Source organism: Centropristis striata, chromosome 4 (assembly GCF_030273125.1).
Source record: "Centropristis striata isolate RG_2023a ecotype Rhode Island chromosome 4, C.striata_1.0, whole genome shotgun sequence".
Classification (NCBI taxonomy): Eukaryota; Metazoa; Chordata; class Actinopteri; order Perciformes; family Serranidae; genus Centropristis; species Centropristis striata.
The window spans coordinates 13,786,594-13,807,906 of record NC_081520.1 but is presented as its reverse complement, the minus strand read 5'-3'; the positions used below and the strand labels follow the sequence as shown (position 1 = coordinate 13,807,906).

The following is a 21,313-nucleotide window of genomic DNA, read 5'->3' as shown; positions in this document are numbered from 1 at the left end:
TCCTTTTGTTGATCTGTAAGCGTTCGGTAATAAAAGAAAATCTACCATAAAATACTTTGAAACACTGTTTGAAATGCAGCAACTGTCACTGTAACTGCCCCTCGTGGACCCATGTTTGTTGTGGTGTTTATATCTAGTCAAACATATAATGCATGCACCTCAAACTTACAGTTCAGTTACTGTGTAATGGAGTTGAAGAAGAAAAGTTTTCAGCAATTGGAAAATACTCATCGGGCTTGTGGACATACCGATACTGACCTTTTCTCTTTAACAAGCCAAGAAACTCACCAACCAGAAAAAGCAATCTTGGCTGGATAATAGGGGAAGGGTCTGAGTCATAGATATGATCCTGTAATCAGAGGCCATATAAAGGCCTGCCCACATGGTGACAGAATTGTTCACTTGTAATAAGGTTTCCACACAGAATGTGTCAGGTCAGTGAGTCTTTTTTCCCTCAGCTTGTTAAGAAGAAAAAGAAAAATATCAGTGGTGAAAAAATATATATTTTAAGGTTACTTTCGGTGCCCTTTTATGCAGTACACATTATTTTTAGCTTGCTCTTTCCACTGGCTTTATACACAGTGGGATGGTGAAAATTCACAGCAGATCAAGTGGCCACACAAAAACTTAAATTCCAGCTCAAAATAACCTCTAGGGTACATTACAGATGGTTAATTATGAGAGGCTGTGTGCTGAATGTGTTTCTTGTACTTGACATTTCTACTGACCTGAAAGAGAGCTGAGGAATCAATTCTGAAACCATCTGACCCAGGTTGTCTCACTAGAGTTAAAGCATCGGGGTCATCTACCGCCAGTAGGGCATTGAAAGCTACATTGCCAAACGACCGGGCCTGGGTCTCAGGCTGGGCTTTGTCCTGGAGTGAGAAGATGATACAGTAAGGAATATTTCAATTTGAACGGACACAAAGCACATGTGACATGATGAGATAAACTTGTATTACTTACAATTATCTTGAATCTGTATAGTAACGATGGAGCATCAGCCAGACAGCCAAACTCAAAGTTGCTGGGGTTGTATTTAGGGACATATCCATCAGCTCCAGTACACAGGAAAACTTTCTCTATGTTACAAATAAAGGAGTCGCCCAAGTTCTGCACTGGATCCACCATCACTCGGCCATATATTGTATCCCCTGAAGGAAGAGAAAAACAGTTTAAATCACTGCAATCACTAATGGTTTAAATAAAAGCTTTGCTAAAAAAAAGATTTTTATAATGTTCACTGATGCAGTTTTCTCAAATGATTTTATTCCAACAACATTAAAATCCTAGCTAAAACTACTCTCTTATTCCTGTCAGCTTTCTACATTCACTTAGACAGCAGCTTCAAGGACTTTTCAAAGACTTTCAAGATCTTGTTGAGAAAAATAAAACTCTGGCTCCCGTAATTAGCTTGTTTTGGAAAAAAGACATGAAAGTGGTCAAAATGACACTTCATGCGGGCCGAATTTTCATTTAAATTTCATGCTCTTGGGTCAGGAAATAATGAAAAACATTTCTGCCAAATCGACACAAATATTCATCACACAAGGATTTCTTTTTGGTCTACAGACATCCATTGAGCCAAGCAATCAAACACATTCACAGTCATCCATGCAATTCAACAAACACTCAAGCCTTGTTTTTTTGTTTTGTTTTTGTTATCTTGTCTTTTTAATCCATAAACTTTTAAGTGCAGCTGACAATTTATCACTGCATGTTTCACTTGCATTACCCTGTGAGAAGGCGGTGTCACTCTCCTGTCCAAAGCCCATGGAGCCGTCTGAGAGCCAGAGCATCCGTTTAGAGAGTAAGATCATCTGAGTGTTCAGACTGAACTCAGCAGCCACAGGGTCACTAACCTAGAAACACAAAGGCGACAGACAAGCGCAGACAAACCATATTTAGAGATAAAGTCAAGAAATGTTTTCAATATTGAGAAATATTTTTTAAATTCCCAATCTTGCTTGCATTTGCAAATGGTTCCAATACTCTCAACATTCATATGAATTGGCAGTTTTTTTAAGCTGTAAAAAGTGCGGCTAAAAAAGAATTTGGTTTATTTTCTACATTTCATATAATTATTATAAAATAAGAAGTTTTAGGGTATCTCTTTGTCTTTGTTTCTGTCATTTATGGGCAAATCATTAAAAGAACTTGGGAAGCTTTGCTATTATCACTGTATATGGTGTTTTGATGCTGGAGTGGTTAGATGTTGGAGTCTGCATCAGGAGCTGGACACACAGCACTGCAGGTTCGTCTAAATCACAATCACAACCACAATTACTTCATTACTAAAGTAATTAAATTACTTCTTTCCCCCAGAGGGAAAATGGATTAACAAGGGGAAGCTGATTAAATATTTGTTCCTGTCAGCTTCAGTAAAAAGAGTTGCTGTTTTATGAGCACTTGATTAGATTGAGTGAACCAGGAGGGAGGTTCCTCTTAGATTTTTTAAGTGATGCCATAAAATAGAGAGGCATGGAAATAAATTACTGAATATGAGCAAAAAGATCAGGATAAATCAAGATGACAGATCTGTCACTAATTCAACATTTCTTCATTCATTACTTCCTGTAAGCCACACCTCCTGGCTTTATAGTCACATTTTTTAAACATACAGTAGTAGCCAGTCAGACAGTTGTGAGTGCAAGTAAAATATATATGACTTGATCAATACGTCGGTAAATTCAAAGTTTTCATTAGTGTATTTAAAAAACGAAATATTAATATTAATACAAATGCTAAAAAAGTAATACTATGAACCCTTGCAAGATAAACCGCTGGTGCACTATATCAATGTCACCCATGCTTTAACTTGTATGCTATGTCTCATATCGATCACACTGGTCAGGTGAGCTGTTTCTCCAGAGTGACAGGTGTAAGGGGGTGTTGCCTGGGAAAAGGGGAGAGAATTGTTTGGGGGTGTTAAGAGGAAATGGAGGAAATGATTTTTTGGAGAGAGGCAGAAAAGTAATGGGATTTTTGGGCAGCCTTCAGTCAAGCATGTGTAAAGCATTTACCCCTTTTATATGGCTGTAACTCACCCATATGAAGTGAACAAGGGAATCAGTATGATTTAAGGACCATGACTTTTAAGCAGAGGACTAGAAACCAAGCCAAGGCCATATCCGCCTTTTGCCAATACTACACCTGGTGAGTTCAATCCTTTGGGGGGTTAGAATATTTTGCTTTCCTTGATTTGTACTTTTGCATTTTGAATGGAGGATATTATGTTTTTTGGACGTTTTGGTTAGATTATGTGGTCTTGTTAAGGAGGACTTTTGGACTGGACAAACCTTGTGGACATAACACAATCTATTTGGTTCATAAATTATGCTGAAGCATACATTTAAGTGTCCTTTTAGTGAATTCAATTGTTGCTCTCAGGAGAGTTTTTAAAGGCAATTTCCTCCTTTAAATTGGTCTTGGTTTCATAGTAGCTCTCAAATTGTAGTTAGGATGAGGCTTAAAACTTAAGCTGGTGGTTATAAGATGGCAGTGCCTGACAATGGGCATAATCATACAACATTTTTGTATTCTTGTCTTCACTTTCTCTCACTTTATAATTTATAACTTAAATAGGATTTTCAAACTCAAAAGTGCTTCCAAGTAATGAGATATTCAATACATTAGCAAAAAAACTGCACATAGCACATATAACAGGTCACCACTTGTAAATTGTGTTTGTGCCGAAGAGAAAATTTGAATTATGAGAAAATTGGTGAATCTGCACATCTCCCTTATCCCTTGTACAAGCCACTTAGGAACAAATCTGTCGTATGAGTGGTTCTTGCATGAGGCTATGTATTTTTATGGTAATGCTATTTATGGAGATTATGATCCTGCATTTCTTCCTGAATCCTGGTTTTGCTGACAAATTTCCTCACAATGATCACATCCCCCCCCCCATCTAATTCTAGAGAACTTGTGGCCACCTGCTGAAAGCGGATGTCCATGTCGAAGGTAAGAGGCTCTCTGGGATTGCAGACAGGAGGGATGGTGTACTCCAAACTGGGAGGGGATGTGCAGGGGATCAGCTTGACTGTGTATGTGCCAGAGTAGTCACGTACCTGAAAGGGAAAATTATGTTTAGTAAGAATTAGGTGTAAAAACAATTAAACTGGAAAACAAAATGTCTACTCACAGCAAAATCAGAGACAAAAGTCCACTGCTGGATGGGCTGGTTGTAGGTTGGCTCATTCCTGACAAGACTGAGGTTAAAGGTCAAACCAGGGTGGTCCGGACACATGACCATGGAGGTGATTGGTGAAGCTGATTGGAAAAATACATCAATTAAAGTGTAGCATGATCAATTTAAATACTTTTTAAGAACAATTTAAGAAGACAGAACATAATAAAAAAATATTGTGCCATCACATATGCAAAATATTATGAAACGCTTTAACTCAGCATCAAACACAACACATCCAATTTAGATTGATAAACACTACTGTACATCCCTTCTATACGACATACTGTACCTGGATGTCCAAACACAAACAGGCCTCTGAATCGCGCCTCAGTGCGGAAGTTGACCACTAGTCTTCCCTGGCCATTTATACGCATACTGGTTGGGTACAGAGCACCTGCAAAGAAAATCACAGATTGCTTTACTGTCATTACTTAACTTTTTTATAATCCCACAATTAGAGAACATGACCCATTTCAAGTAATCCTCAAATTCATATTGCAAAATACTAGTCTTACCTTGTAGTTCAGCCTCTGGTGGGCTACTGATACCGTCCCTCCATAAGATGGCAGTGTCGTACACAAATGTAAGCCTCAGCTCAGATTGTAAGTCAAAGTGCTGCCAACCTCCTGCTCCCACAGGGGAGTGGAAGACATAGGACACATGGAGCGGTACTCTGAGGGTCACATAGGACTGGACCAGATTCAACACCTACAGTGAAAACCAACATGCAGAAAAAATTGAATCATTCTGGCTTAGTGATGGCTTATTTTTGCAAGCTTTATTCTGAATAGTGCTTCAGTCCACAGACTGGTCGGTTTTGGAAACATTTGTATTAGGGAACTTAAAGCACACTTTCCTGGGGAATCATGTCTGTAATGTTAACTTAAAGTAGGCGTCAGTGAGGTCACTTGATGTTCTGTGGCTGTAAGATTGAGTCTATTCTCTTAAGTGGACACTTATTCCAACCATTACAGATAAAGTATTGCAATTTTATCTTTTCAACTAAATAACAATATTTCAATTGCAAATCAATTGTGCCAAAATCATAATGCACTTCTGTAATCACTTAACATAAAACACACAAAAGCATTACATTTACATTTGTTGGATGCTTTAAATTGATCCAAACTTTTCCTCTCTAAAAGAGCTGTCCTAAAATGGTCAAAGGATTCCAAGTGGTGAAAGTCCTCAGAGGGAGAGCTCTCTGGTATCTGCACTTTCCTCTGACCTGTGAGAGGTACCTGCCTGCACTGGCTCTGTGTTCATGTGGAGACGTGCCTACGCCTCTGGGTGCTGAGTGCTCAGGCAAATGATTTGCAGAATAGCCTTCTGACATATCCTGCTGGGCCTTAATAGATTCCTATGGTCCTGTTAAGCTGGGCACTAAGCCCTACACTGTGACATGACACTGGCCCCCGGCCTGCACAGAGCTGTCTTCGCTCAGCCTGCCTACCCACTTAGAGGAGTACTCAGGGTCACAGGGCACCCACAAACAAAGGCACTTTCTTTTTCCATTGATCCCAACTTGCATATCCTGAAATTGAACCTGTGACGCCTCAGTCTATGCATCTACATACCTTCTTTTGCTCTGTTCAGTAACCATAGCAACAAAATCTAGCTACAGCTCTGTACAAGACCTAAATGTATATCTTCCCCTTGATGGAAAGACAACAGAGACAAGAACAGTTTTTTTTACTGTAAGATGTGTGTTCTTTAAGATTTTGAGACTGTCTAAGTTGTCTGGGGGTCAAAAACATTCAAATTTAGCTGTTTTCTTGTATACATTTTTATTTTATTTTCTCTGATCAATGTGGTCACTTATCGATAAAGCTAGAGGTGAAGTGCTCGCCGTTAAATGCACAGTATGTGCATTATTGATTTAACCTCAAGGCAAAGTTTATATTACCAGCAGCATCCTGCCTACTTGCCAAGACTTGTTCATTACTGCCACATCCTCATTTACAGCATGTGGCTACAGGCAACATGAACAACAAGTCTGACTTGTTGAAAAAAGGCTTTTATCACCCTGGTGATGTCTTTGTTATTAAATAAACCCGAAGCCATGTAAAATAAGAAACTCCCATTATAATAACAAACCAATATACCCTGTTATATATGTTCAGAGCCAAATATATTTGCGATTGCTGCAAGGCTGTAATTAATAATCCTCAGTGGGAGTGTAGTGGAGGTTTTCACCACGATGTGCCCCGTGCACTCCTACAGCCCTTCTTTATCAACACCTTAATTAACTGCAAGTCCACTAACGGTACGTTTCCAAGGTGAATGCAAATGTTGGAGGCTGTGAGGTATAGGCGCCAGGAGTACACAGAGGGCTTTAAGATTTCCTCCTTCCAGCTCCACATATCACAGCTGCTGCTACAAAAAGCACATTCTATACATAGAGAGAGACAGATACAGATTTTTATGAGGCTGCTGGTTATTGACTTGCCACTTTCAGAAGACAAATAACGGGTCAAACCAGGAGTTGAAGGGAGCAGAGTGTTGGGTTAGTCATTACTACAGAGGTTAACACAGGTCTCTAGACAATAATGGATGACTTCTCTACACGCTAGTGTTTACTTTGGGATTTAAAGCAAAACCAAGTCGACAAGCTGGGTTTTAATATGCCTGTAAATGATTAATTAGGATTACAAAATGAAAATGGACAAGACTTGTTATAGAACAGAACAGGCTAGTAACTGCTGAATCCACATTCCTATCCTCAAGGGGGTCCGCTGCTTTATTGAACTGACTCCTTGCTCCTCATGTCTAGAAATGACAAAAGGGGTCAAAGGTGAGCTGAAGCTCAAAGGTGGGGCTGCTTACCTGTCCATCAGTCCCAATGGTGCCTCCACAGTCACTGAGTAGCTCGGACATGTCGTAGTAGCTGTTGAATTCCCACAAGCAGGCCTCCAAGTTAAGGTTTCTGTAAAACCGTAGTGTACTGGATCCCCTTAGGGAAGTGCTATATTGGTAAGAGGCTGTCTCGCCAATCACTTCTGGATTTTTGGTGGCATCAGTAAGGAAGCCATAGCGAGTGTTGACTTCAGTGTAGTCCAACAAATTGGAGCAGCGATGGTTGCCAACACGGGTACCATCGGGGCTCAGCGTGAGCTCAAAGTTAGACAGGGCTCGGGTGGACACTACGGGCAACATACCTGAGAGAGAATACACAAATTGCAGTCAGAAAGTGTAAGCATAGGAATGGTAGATTTACAATTTAGGAAAAGACTAACTGGAGTAGCCACTCATTAAAAGACTGTAGTTGATGAGTGACATATGGAACCAAAACTTTGCCAGTTTGAGAGCTGTTTCAAACCAACAAGTGATATTTTCACTGAAGAAAATTATTCATATATGTGCTGTTATTACCATCAATGTGGGGCATGGTGACAGTCAGTTTGATGAGGTTGGGGTGGTCTGTGTCTTCTGTTCCAGTGTACCGCAGCTTGGCAGAGAAGGGCTCGGCCCCCACTGTGCCTGCAACACGAGGCTGGCACATTCCTGCAACCACGCCATAAACAAACAAACATCAAACGTTTTGTTTCCCTAACAATCCTCCACAGAAAATTCTTTTATGTTTCGTTTTTCTGTTCGGAGCAAGGACAGCAAGTACTGCGTTGGGAGAGAAAAATGTAGCCAGCAGCTGCTTATCACATTGAGCAGTTTCCATGAGAGAGACTAAACATATACAGCTAGAGAAAGAGCTGCACTCACCCTCATCAATACTGATGGACACTATGGGGCTACTGAGCTCCAGACCTTCATCCCCGTTAGAGTTCACGCCCCTTGCGGCACACTGGACCCTGGAACCAGCCTGAAAGTAGACTGAATCCAGAGTTATAAGCTTGGAGGAGGTGAAAAACGTATCAAAGTCAACTTCCCTCATAGGGCTGGTGACACCATCTGGGCCAGTGGGGGCACTAACGAGCCATCGATAACGAGTTAGCGTGTTGTTGATGTTCTCGCTTACGCAGATGGAGCCTGTTTTATCATAGTCTGGGTACTTGGGATTACAGGCCTGGAAAAGGGAAAGAAGAAATTAGTCTTGTGAGTATATTATATCCAGGAAACCCTGCAGCAGCCAAAGTCATTTCTGTATACTCTTGATGAGCCCTCAAGGTAGCTGATAATTGAGCAGTGTGCACATCTGCTAAATACTGCCTCATTAACAGTATTTACCTGTAAAACTGCACTGACAGAAAGTCTTTCTAAATGAATCATTAGCAGACTTAATGACTGAAAAGTATACCACTAAGTATTCATTGGACTATCACTTGGGACTTACAGTGACACAAATGACAGGGTATCCGGCTGCAGGGAGAGAGTCCCTACTCCTGTCGATGTCATCGTAGTGCAACAGAGAAACCACAATGGGCACTGAGGGGAAGGTGACATCTGCCATGCTGTTGGTCTCCTCGATATAGATTATGGCTTTGCTCATCTGTTGATTGACAAGAAAGGGTAATTACCAGGATGGTAATGTAGAAGCTAATTACACACTAGACAGTTAAATTATATGTTAATTTGGCTTAAGTTTCACCTTTGTCTCAGCCACCATGTTTTCATCAGGCTTCAGGTGCACAGTGAACGCCTCTCTCATTTCTCTCACACTGTCATATAAGATCTCCACCTCCACATAGTGCTCTGTGTCACCCTTTTTGAACACAATTTCTGCAGAGAAAAGTGATTTTTAATTACTATTTTCTAGCAAATTCCAAATCATGCTGTTCTGATAAAAGTGCCTGGCTGTGTTATTTACCCTCAGATATAGGATGGTAGTCCTCCCCAGAGGTAGCAGATCCGTCCTTGGTGTGAACTCGGACAACAGATACTTTGGAGGTGTCTCCAATACGTATCACTGGGATCTTGACCACAGACACTTGGCCACTTCCCGTCGGCTCATTTACGCTGAATTTGGTCTCTCCAAACCTAATAATCGCCTCTGTGAAGGCATGACATATAGTTTCAATCAAGCTCATATTAAAGTCTCTGTGTGAACAACTTTCTGAATTTGCTGCCCAAGTAGTAATATCATAAAATACACTATGTTAGAGCTGAAGAAACAACAACACAAAGACTAAATCAATTGTTAAATCTTTTTCACAATCTAAATTTATGCCATTAACTTAAAATGCAACAATTATATAAATATTGTGGTGGCATTAAAACAGAACTATTATAAGGAACAATATAATAACCAAACAAAGCAGTCTTACTGTCTGCGTCATCTTTTATCTTGATGAGTGTTTCATTCAGCCCTCCAATAGATGCCCCAAATGGAGATTCACTCTTGGGGCTTCCCAACACAAGACGGAGCTCTTCCTCTTCCTCATGTTCTGTGTCATCAACTAATATCAGTACACAAGGCTTTTCAATCTCTCCTGGAAAAAAAATTGAAAACGAAAAAGATATTGAGTGACTACATATGTCCTTATAATTTATTTAAAGAAGTAAAGAAGCACAAACCATGCAAAGGGACGGGTGCTAGGTTTTACTACACCACCTGGTAAGAAGGTGATGATGGAAGCATCTGTGTTGGGCCTCTCATCGAAGTCCATCATGACCTGCGCTGTCCCCTGCCTGCTGTAGCAGCGTACTGTGGACTTGTAGCTGATATCTCCACTGCGGTATACAGTAACGGAGATCTGTCCAGAGTTCTCATTGCCAACATACACAGCATCACGGAACTGCACCTTTGGCACTAAAACAACATAGTTACGTAAATCCATATATCAACATAATAAATACAGTATAAACATAAATCACTAACATAAAATGAATATGTATAATGTAGCTGTAATTTTGATTACAACCACTTACGGTCTGAAACTGAGTCATTGATGAGGATGGTGGCCTTGCTCGGCTCCCCGAGGATCCCATTCATGGGCATCCTGAGTACCAGTTCAAACTTCTCTAGCCCCTCGAGCACCGGTTGGCCCAGGTCATCCAGGATGGTCACACGAAACGTCTGCATGGTGACCCCCGGTGCAAAGTCCAGATTCCGGCTGATCCCGACGTAATCCTCACCAGCTGCTCCATAACACAATATAGGTCAGGAATGTTTTAAAGAACATAGTGCTTATGGGATATAGTGGATACAACACAAATGGACTATAGCACTTGATCTTATTTCGACAGTAGTTCTCATGTTACTTCATAATTCATTTGTGAATGTCAGACAGCGAGCAAGATGAAAGGATATACCATGTGTTCTGACAAAATGACGCTTTCCATCTCATGGTTGATAGCCATGAACAGATGGAATTTGTTGCCTGATTAAAGGAGAGCTGCAGAAATTGGATATCTCCCCGAGCGCATACAGGTTATTCATTTGCCATTCTTTGAAGAGTCTGAGCATTGAGAGCTCACCCCTTGCCCACAGGCTTTTTTCATGTACTTATGACCCAGTTATGTGTGAAGTGTGAAGTGTGGGCTTGCATTTCTGCCATGCTGCATATGATTAGATTATTTTATTTATTTTATTTTAACAGCTATAACACAGGCAAGAGTGGAGATGTTAAGAATCTTTGCAAGGGGGGAAGACTGCCTGAGGGCAGGAGTTAATAGAGGCTGTAGGGAAGGCTTGAAGAGATAGCGACCAGTCTTGGAGTCTAAAGCGTATCAAATGCCTACAAGGAAAGGGCCCAACAGAAAAAGCCCTGACTTCTTTCCTCTAACCTAAAACAATGTTTACATTCCCAAGTTCATCCACCCAACACATCCAGCTTTAACATCAACACGGACTCTTGAGCTCAGAAAAACAAAGAGAGACAGGGTGATGACTTAAGTCTATTGTTTTCAGAGGTTTACATTTCTCTAAGCACTAACTAGCTAAAGCTGTCAGAGAAAGGCGCCTTGCAGGGACACATACCCTCAGCTGAGACAGGATCTGTCTTTCTGGAGCGCACTGTGACAGTTCCTCCTTTGGAAAGATCAGTCCCCGTCCTCCATACCTGCACCTCCACGAAGCCATCACTCTCATCCACATGGTAGTCTGTGTTGCCAAAGTAGAAGATAGGAGCTGGCAAGAGAGAAAGGAGTGAAGGAGATGAGGGAAAGCACACAGGAGGATGTAATCCGCAATCATTTTTTAGTTGTTTCACAACAGGATACTTGAATGGCTGTTGTAATTGCTGAGTTGAATCTGTAATAGCTAGCGTATTCTATAACATTACCTATGATTACAGGAGAAATTGAGAAAATGTTTCCATCAATCAGACACCAGCAGGTAGTCAGCTCTGTAATTGTGGCCTTTAAACAACACTTTCTAACTTCCTGGAATTATGTTTTGGGGGGATTTCTACATCTGTATTCCATTCATCAAGTCTTTAAAGACAAAAAGCAACCTGAAGGCGGTGAAGTTCCTGGTTTTGTTCTGGATGAGTGTAGTGGTGACTTTGATAGCAAAGGGTCTGAGAGGCAGACAGGAGGCCTGACAGGAGGTCTGGGGGATGTAGAGCTCCATGTGCCAGCCCAGGCCTGCTCCACCGCAATTAGTGTTTCTACGAGCTGAGATTCCACTGCAGCCAAACTCACCCACTATTATTCTATTTAACCCTTTCACAGTCTGTTTTCTCTCATGTCATGCTGCTTCGAAAAGGTTCCTTAAGGGCCTGGACCTCTTTATACATGGTGCAGTCAGCTACTGTAAAACTGTAAGAAATGACATCACAAAGAGAGACTATTTATGGACTTAAACTACAGGGAGTCAGTCATAGTCTGTTAGAACAACATAGAAATAACTTGAGTAGTCACAAGCTGAAACCGATCTGAAGAAGCAATTTTCCTTATAAAATGCATACATTCTCATAGTGGATCAAATACATAATTGTTATGATGACTAATAGGAACAAGCCACTACTGAGCAGGAAAATGCTTGTGCTTTTGAAAGCAACTGTGACCAAATAATGAATAAATTAAGTGAATGGCGATGGCCATGGGCAGTGTTGTGGTTTCCATGACAATGAAACTCTGCACCTACCAAACGATACTTAGCTGTTTCTCATCACACGGTATGAGGCAGAAAGGAGGGTGGGGATGTGGAACTGAAAGATAAATTCTTTGAACAAAAAAAAATCCATACTGTGTGATGATTATGTTATCTAATGAAACCAAAATACAAGAGCGCGGAAAAAAGAGATTCCCTGTCAACATTGCTGCCAGGCATAATTACTGATCAAGAAAATGTGTTTATTATGTTTCACTATATCATTATTCTTTCAAGTAATCTGAGTCTCAGATCATAATGCATATTTTGTTGCAGTCTGCTTTGGCAGTAACATTTCTAAATGAACAAGATAAGACACGTTCTAAAGGGAAATAGTCTTTTTAGGCAAAGCCTTGGGATTTGTGGTTCTCAGAGGAGCCATCTCTGTGGTTGAAATAATAATATTTCCCCTCAGAGCAAGCAGAGGACAGAAAACTTTTATGTTTTAATCTGTCCTGTGAGCGCAGCCAGGACAATGAGTGCTGCATCAAGAGGCTTGCAGCTGCCAGAATTTCTCCCCACAGAGAAACCAAACAAAGATGGTTTTGGCTGCCTGCACTGGGTCCCCAACAGGAGGAGTAATCAGATCTACTAGCCTGAGGTTGGCAGCCAGGAACTCGGGCCCTGTTGTACTAGTCCAGTAATCAGATAAGGTTTGTGAAGCAGACAAACAGTGAGCTTCAAAGAGCTACGGCCCATTAACTGAAAGGTAAACCACTGGCTCCTGGGCTCCGTCAGCCCAGCCAGCAACAGCTTTTTACGCCACTCAATACATCTAAGGTTACCTGGATTTAAGTCGAGATCCAGATTTAGCGCTACCTATTATGTAAGGTGTATTAACTTTCTATTATTCAAAAAAACAAATTTAACTGTTATACGATTTGATTTTTTTTTCCATATAGTTATTATATGGCATTCATTATTGTCATTAATAGTTACTTATCAACTGTTTCCTTCTTGCTAGAAAAAAATATGCGAAACATAAGTCAGAAATAAGAGCACCTTGCGTATAGTCATTATGCCAGTTAATTTATTGTGCGATATGCCAGAATAACGATGCCAAACAAAGGGAATATCTTTACTGTTGAATATGTGTGAACATAAAATAAAATAAGCGGCACAAGGAGAGGCACATGCATCCCTAAGGGGACTGTTACACTCCCACTGACTGCTTGATTCCACTTGAACTTTGCATGACATTCCCACAGCGCTAAGTGGCTTCTCTAATGGTGAGATTCAATTGAGCCCTGGCAAATGCTCCTCTGCCCACTGTGTGCTCTACAAATCTCTCTCAAACAGCCAAAGCATGCAAAAGCAACTCCATACTTAATACAGAATCATCTAAAACTTTGACGCTAATGCTGAATCTGAGAAACATTTGAATTTTCAAAGAAGGCTTTGAATGGAATGTCTTAAGGCTGTTGATTGAAGTTAGCACCTCTCTGCTTAAGTACTTTGGACATCTGTTTATATCAGAATGAATGGAAATCCAGGTGAGACATAATGACAGGGTGTGTGGGCTCCCCCTTGATTCATCCCCATCCAGGATATACTGCAAAAGCACATGACCCGCCCATCTTTAAAATAGCTCATAATCATACCTTCAGAACCAGAGCAAAATTTACAGGCAACTGACACAAGACTATAAATACATGAGTAGAGTCCTGCTGTACAAGCATTCTCATGTCTTACAGCCCCAACCACCAAAACATTTTCCCGGATGCAGAGTCAATATCAAACAGCAATTATCTCTGCAAGAAAAGACAAGTTTCTCCAAACCCATGGTAGCCAAAAGCCTGAGTGGAAACAGTAAGGGTGTGGACATTTATGTGCAGATGGTCGCCGCTGGGAAAATAGCAGGTATTCTGAGGATAGCAGCTGTCCATGCATCTACTGTAGAATGCTTGGACAGCTTGTAAACTTTACAATCTTACATGCCAAGTTGCCAGAAGATTTACCTTTTTATACAGAAAAAAAGACAACATAATTTATAACCCTGTTGTAAAAAATGTGCAATAACCTTTGCAAAAAAATATTTTTAAGCAGCAGCTCCATAGCAGCGTATGCATTAGATGCACCAGTGTGTGCGTAACGTATTGAGAAAACAGTAACGAGAGTGTGAAAGGCTATTAGGCTGTGTGTTTAGATCTCTATTAGCAATTTAAAACAACCAGCTATAACCTTTTGCCCACAGTTTCCTACTAATTACAACACTCCGTTTCATGTTTTTATTGATGATGTCAATTTGTACCTCCTTTTGTTTACTGTTGGCTTCAAAATATTTTTTCTACTGTCATTTATATTGTGATTGCCCTTACTTTTTATTTGGAAAGCTTGGCTTCTGTTCTTTCCTCTTTAATTGGCTGCACCACTCATTAGGTAGATTTCCTTCTCCACTTTAGTTGTCTCTGGCATTAGTGACTTCTACATTGAAGTGTCTACACTTTCATGTGCCTCCTCTGATAGCATGACTGGATTCACCTGTTTGTGGGCCCAAAGCTAAATTACCCGTCTCAATCTCTGTGCATTGTGTATGGTCAGTTCATACTGGTGTAGTGTTGCATATTTTCAAACTCATTTTTGATTAATTCAATTGATTGAAAAAATGGTAACAAATAGGACGTGATGATTTCAGATCCATTGAGGTTCGAGGCATTTCCCCATTAGTAGTTTAGCTTTGCCCACCCCCTCACCCCGAACACAGAGCAGCACCAGCATGAGTCCATGGATCGAAAGTGCAGCAAGCATACAATGATTCCTCATGACCTTTGCAGACTGACAATTGTGTTAGTTGTGTGTCTGAACAGGCTAGAAGCACAGCTGTAGGGAACCAAACCAGCATGGATCTCTGTGACTGTGAGCAAATATTATAACTTTACACTACCTTGATGCCCACAAGTAACATGCTGTTAACAGTCATAAGAATCAATGAGAAAAACTTATTTGGCAGTGTATGATTTACAGGCATCTTCATCAATGTGATAAAGTAATTATTTTTCAGTATCTGTATTAGCCATGTTTGATATTTCTGAACCACTATTTTAATTTGAAATGGTTTTCTTCATTATTTTCACAAAATACTGGCAATGCAGGCAGAAGTGATTGAACATGCTCCTAATTTTATGACTGCACTTCTAAGGATTAACATATGGTATGTAATTAAAGTCACAATAAATGGCTGTTGGATAAATGGAGATCAGGTATTCAACTATTTTTTACAAAGGGGGAAAGTAAGTAAATGTAGTACATTTATCCAATCTACTAAATTATTTGTTATGGATGAATTGCCTGTAGACCCAAATTGGAAAAAGTGTGGAGACCACCCAGGAGCATTTTCTTGAGTTTTGGTTATACTTTCTGTCTGAGATAAGTTACTGCCAAAGTTCTTTCAGAGGCTGAAATATCAATTCCTGTGCCACGTTAGAGCCTAGTGGTTTCCATTTCAAACAAAGCAAATTTTAATTGCTCTCTCTCTCTCTCTGCGGGTGAAGGTGTGCTAATTAGTGAAATTAATGTTTTGGTTGGAAAGAAAACCTCCCTGCTCTTCCATGGCACAGTTTCTCCAAAACTAGTTATTATTTTGGTAAACTTCGACTCATTTAATTGTAGAGGCTATAAACATTAGATTCCCGTAAATTGTCAGATTAACATCAGACACTTGGCAGACATTATGAGCTCCACCTCCTACTGCACTGTGTGGTTTCTTGCACGTGCTTGTACCTATGTAGGTGGCCAAGACTGTGTTTGCACGGAGCAGGGAGTGCATGGCTTCTAATTTCATCATATTGTGCTTCTCTGGTTTCCTGGGTTTAAAAGAAGACATATTGCTGACATGCATATTTGCTGATATCAGTAGTGTGTGCTTCTAAGAGCCCACAGCCTGGTGTAGCAGCCGAAGCCCTCCTGGGGAGCCCAGACATAGACCTCTCACTGGCAGGGACAGGTGCTCGACCAGGCACTGACTCCTTCCTCCTATGTACACCCACTGGACAGCTACTGCTGCAAGAGGGATGACAAAGAAGGATGTGCTGCCCCCATTTGCCTCCACCCCATTCTTTACTGGAGTGCAGGTAGGGAACAAACCTGGAGCGTGTACTTAAATTTAAAACCAAGCCAGGATGGCTTAATTTAATGAGTCTTCTGCTGTCTTTCTATTCTTCCAAACAGGAGATTGGTCTTGTTCTGCTTGCCTCAGAGCTATTTACCATTTAGCTCACCATCAGTACTCCAGCCATTTCATTATCACCTCCTTCAGGGAGATATGAAGGAACCACCTTATTTCTCCCACTCTGCACGTTCCAATTATTCAGTGGTAGCAGGAACGTAAACACCTCCAGCACCTAATTCACATTATAGTTTGGAGGTGTTGCTGTGCAAACTTTTACACATATTGTGTGTATGTGTCTTCCTGTGTATGTGTTCAGGCAGTCAAACTAATGCCAGGTACTCGTCGTTATAATAAGGAGCCAAGTTGTCGGACAAAGGCTCCAGGCACTGTTTTTCTCAACGTCACACTGAAATTCTTGACAACAGTAAGAATCACAATTTGAGAATACAAACAAAACACACACAAAGGATGTTTCCACAAAAGGAGGCTATAGTCTGGCTCATATAATCATGCTGTATGGGGCACCCTTGTGAGTTTGGTGTTTCGACAACTGATATGCATAAGGAGATTTTGATTGTCACTCAGCCACCCTGACAAAGCCAGAGGCAAAGAAAACATGATTACAGATAAAGCAGAAATAAACCTGAGTACAGTCTGTTTATGCTGGTTGTCAGTCAGAGTCAAGTTAATCCTATAATGCACCGAGCCTCCTTTTCTCCTGTTTCTGTATGATAATACACTGAGGACCTTTAATGTAGGCAAAGTCATGCCAGGAAGTCTCAAATGTGTAGAACAAGAACATTTCTTAGTATATTTTATAACAAATTTACTTTTCAAGGTACAAAAATCGGATTACCCCTGCAAGTCATTGTTCATAACAGTTGCACACTGGCTGACTCTCTATAAACCAGGGACAATCATAAAATATTTTGCCTTCCAACACTATGAAAAAGCAGTAATACATGACTATGAAGATGCTATTTGTCAGTAACAGGAAACTGTGCCCCACTACAGGGATAAGTTGTTAAACCATTAACCCTTTGTTTTTGTTCTTATAAGACCACTTGCTAAGAAATCAGCAGATTGGCTTATCTTATCTAGAACTTCCTAATATGCATGTGCTTTATTTGTCACCATACCTGTTTCTCAAACAACCTTGACCTTCATCCTAAATGTAAATGGCAGGCAACCCTATGAAGTCAGACAATCATAGTAAGACATTAATCAATAATGTCTTCGATCAATGAGCTGCCTAGCAAATTTAAAGACATGCATGACTTGCACTGTGAGTCACAGCCATCCATAAAGAGTGTGACACTGTGGAATAGCTGCAGTGATAAAACACTGCTTTGAGAAGCAGGCTGAAAGCCGTAAGGACTGACTGTTGTACATCCTATTAAAAACTTGTGTGTCTCAGCAGCTGCTTTGGCAGTCTGGAGTCAATACCCAGAAACAGCGGAGGTCGAAAGGCCCTGTACTCACTCTCAGGTTACAGCAAACGGTGCTACAGTACGAACAAATTCCAACCACGTAACCTCCTCCTTCCTCAAGCAGGTCAAATCCACTTGAAGTCTGTCTGCCTTAAGTCCCACAGGAATTGAAAAGGAGAATAACCTGTTACACAGTCTGAAAACTGCTGCTACAGAAGCCTCGAAGACAAGACCTCCTTAGTATAAGTTCATGGACGAATGATTCACATCCGTAGCTCTGATTTTGGCTATGATATAAAAAGAAACTATCAGATGTGTGAGCACATTTCTTAGGAGGGGAAATGATATGTCTGTTTTGCTAAAGCACTGGAGGTTTTCATTATATAATCTGATTATTTCAGCAGTTATGTTGAGGGGAAAGGTGCGATCATCACCATCACAACAATGTTTCGGTTCAGGTTAGACCATCAGCTGCATCGGTGCTGTGCTCAAATCATGACATTTTTACAATACCCATTCAATTCTATGACGCTTCAGCAGCATGTACAGTATTATGAAAGGGGAGGGTCTCCTGCAGGAAGAGTCTAATTTCGAGTAATTTCAGCAGTTGGAAAAGATAAATCTCAATGAAGCTAACTTACTTTAATTATATGCAAAATATTACTCATTTCCCAATGGTCATGATTTTCTGACTGCTTAAACCAAGCAATTAGATAACGGAATGCTGAATTGAATATTGCATCATCACCCCAATTTTGTAGCTTCAAATGGGTTTTTATTCAAGGCAATAAAAGATGGTTTTGCAATCATGCCGGCTTTTTCAGCCCTAGTGTTGCCTGCCTGCGATCACAGAGTCTTGACTTCACAGCAGTGAAGTTTTCTTCCGGAGATCGTCAGAGCGATAGGGAACTGAGGAATGGCCGTCAGGTGTTGGGGAACAAAGAGGCGTCAGGAAGATATGGGAGACTATCAGCCCTCCAGTCTGAGCCTGCAGATATGAGATAAAGGCTTTGCCTCCAGGAAGGAGCCTCGCACACTCAAACGCTTTCTCTCCGAGACGTTGTCAGACAAGCACAAACACACAGAAAAATTCAAACACATGTTTCACATGCACACCACAGATTCGCAGTGTGTCTGCCGACCTGCCTAACTGTTTGAATTTCTCTCTTTGGATCAATTCAGCAAAAAATATTGCACTTTCGAAACTTTTTCAAGACAATTTTTCAGCTTTTGTCAAATTATTTATCCATTGCATATAAACTATACGTGTAAAATAAGAGATTGCACAAATACAGTAACATCTCAAACTACATCACAAACCAGATAAAAGCCCTTCGAGCCAAGAAACTGATTCATAATGTCCTTTCTTGAGGCTTCATTCAGAACTGACAAATGTTTAAAAGTGAAAAAGCACAAAAATATATGATATTATATATAATAATATATAATCAAGGCCATTTATGTTCTTGTACCTGCTCAGACTTACTGACACTGTATTTCATTCCATTTCACACTTATGATCAGTGAAATGTCATCTTACCGTCTTCCATATCGGGTACGATTATGATTCTAGCTGCAGGGAACTCTGTGCCCAGACGGCCCCCCATGGGCATGCTGAGGGTGACATTGAAGCTCTCCTCATCTTCATACAGGGAGTCATCAATAATCACAACCCGGCAGGATTTCTCCATCTCTCCCTTGTCGAAGCGCAGGATGCTGTGATGGTCCTCGGGCCTGGAGATGTAATCAGAGTAGGACAGCACTGTGGTGGGGATGGTGCCTGTGGCCGAAACTGAATGGACAGAAAACAGAGTTAATGATCCAAACTGCCCCAATACAGTTTGTGCTTTTAAATATAAATCAATACATAATTCTGATTTGTTTGTTTTTTTTATCGCTGAAATAGCTTTTTCATGAACAATGTACACATGCATCACTGAAATTCTACTTCAGAGTGATAAAATTCAATCTTAACCCAGTTATTCACTTACTTTTGTTTAATGTACAGTACCAGTCAAAAGTTTGGACACACCTTCTCATTCAATGATTTTCTTCATTTTTATTAAATCTTCGCCATTATAGATTTACATTAAAGACATCAAAACTATGATGGAACACATAAGAACTGTACTGTATGTTAAAATCGTAACTTGTTCAGAGCAACCTTAGTTTAAGAGCAACATTTTTTACTAAAGAAAAATTGCTCGTCACCTAAATCAACAAATCTATTCCTGAAAAAAGGTTAACCACTTAAATTTCAACACATAGTTCCTGTGTTACCTTGCTGAGTGTAGCAGATGACCATGAGCTCCTGACTGACATCTCCACTTCTGTGCACTGGAATAAGCAGCTCACCAATGTCCTCCTCTATGTTGTATGTAGCTGAGGGTATGAACACCGTTGACTCTAAATATGAGAAAAATCAACACATATCAGATTATTACTTTGAAATAGTGTTTTAATATTATTGGAGTGGAAAACCTTTATGTTAGATCTTATCTCCCATTTGGTATGTGGAATTCACTTGTGTATGATGGGTTTTCTGGTAAATTGAATGTGATAAATTGAATGTCAAGTGAATTGAACTGAATGATCGGAGGCGAAGAAAAGGAAGACGCTTCAAACCATCAAATCATATATGACATTATGTGCATCAATAACTTTTAATATGCAGGCTTACAGCTTACACACTGGGGCCAATGACAGCTCCCATTACAGCTCTGCTGATGGTGTTTCTGTCATGTTTAATCAAAACCCACAATCTACAATTTGTTTATCTGCTGCAAATATTCCAACTCAAAGTCGGCTAACAGTGATAAATAGAATAACACAGAGAGACGTGGATGTGTTATCTGCAAGATAATGCTGTTTAGGAGAAGAGTGAGCAATCCTTTAGAGAATTAAAACTATTTGTACAAATCTGCATCTCTTTTGTTTAAGAAGTCTATTGTTACTTGTCCACATAAATTGGCTAGAATAAATAGATGTGTTAATTGTGTTAGCAGGCAGAGACATGTAAAACAATTTGTTTTGTTTTTTTGTGCTCAACAGTTTTACTGGCAGCTCTCCATCTCTTTGTCTCACTTCTTCTCTGAGCTGCATATGACAATCAGGAAGGCAATGAGTTTGCAACATTTCAGCCATGAAATCCACAGAGCTCAGACAGAGGCTTTGTCTCCCTCTCAGCGAGCATTGCGGTCATGCACATTAACAAGGTGCTGGAAGTCAACAGATCTTGACCTGTCCTTTCCCATCGAGGACCATGCAAACAATTGCAGGGGATGATGTGGCCACTTTTCCCTTCTTGTTTCAAACACTAAGCTGTATTCAGTCTGAGCCACTTTAGTCTGTCTGTTGTGAAATAATTTATTTTTCACAGTTTCATGGTGACAGCCCCTGGGCTATTCCATTTTTCTGCTCTCAGTGAAAAGAAACACAAAATACATTTTTATGAGCCGTCAGAGTTTATTTGACCTTGAGAGGCCAAAATACAAACCTAAAACCATAAACAGTATAATGATATGATAATGGCTATATGACTGTAGAAAGACAATTTCCGTTAAAGAAATAAGAAAAGGCATTAAAAAAAA

The 21,313-nt window shown here is 40.3% G+C and overlaps 1 protein-coding gene across 1 annotated transcript in view; it reads right to left on the bottom strand.

Annotated features, from left to right (window-relative positions):
• The window catches only part of frem2b (FRAS1 related extracellular matrix 2b), a 53,245-nt gene that overhangs the window by 3,099 nt on the left and 28,833 nt on the right, over positions 1 to 21,313 (bottom strand). The window contains exons 5-23 of the mRNA XM_059330611.1: positions 20,004 to 20,129; positions 19,264 to 19,515; positions 11,070 to 11,219; positions 10,019 to 10,228; positions 9,702 to 9,899; positions 9,415 to 9,579; positions 8,958 to 9,140; positions 8,739 to 8,869; positions 8,484 to 8,639; positions 7,913 to 8,216; positions 7,568 to 7,699; positions 7,022 to 7,353; positions 4,711 to 4,903; positions 4,485 to 4,589; positions 4,148 to 4,275; positions 3,939 to 4,073; positions 1,736 to 1,862; positions 967 to 1,154; positions 729 to 875 (exon numbers count right to left, since the gene is read on the bottom strand). Coding sequence (XP_059186594.1) covers positions 729 to 875; positions 967 to 1,154; positions 1,736 to 1,862; positions 3,939 to 4,073; positions 4,148 to 4,275; positions 4,485 to 4,589; positions 4,711 to 4,903; positions 7,022 to 7,353; positions 7,568 to 7,699; positions 7,913 to 8,216; positions 8,484 to 8,639; positions 8,739 to 8,869; positions 8,958 to 9,140; positions 9,415 to 9,579; positions 9,702 to 9,899; positions 10,019 to 10,228; positions 11,070 to 11,219; positions 19,264 to 19,515; positions 20,004 to 20,129 — 3,362 coding nt within the window. The remainder of the gene's footprint in view (positions 1 to 728; positions 876 to 966; positions 1,155 to 1,735; positions 1,863 to 3,938; positions 4,074 to 4,147; positions 4,276 to 4,484; positions 4,590 to 4,710; positions 4,904 to 7,021; positions 7,354 to 7,567; positions 7,700 to 7,912; positions 8,217 to 8,483; positions 8,640 to 8,738; positions 8,870 to 8,957; positions 9,141 to 9,414; positions 9,580 to 9,701; positions 9,900 to 10,018; positions 10,229 to 11,069; positions 11,220 to 19,263; positions 19,516 to 20,003; positions 20,130 to 21,313) is intronic.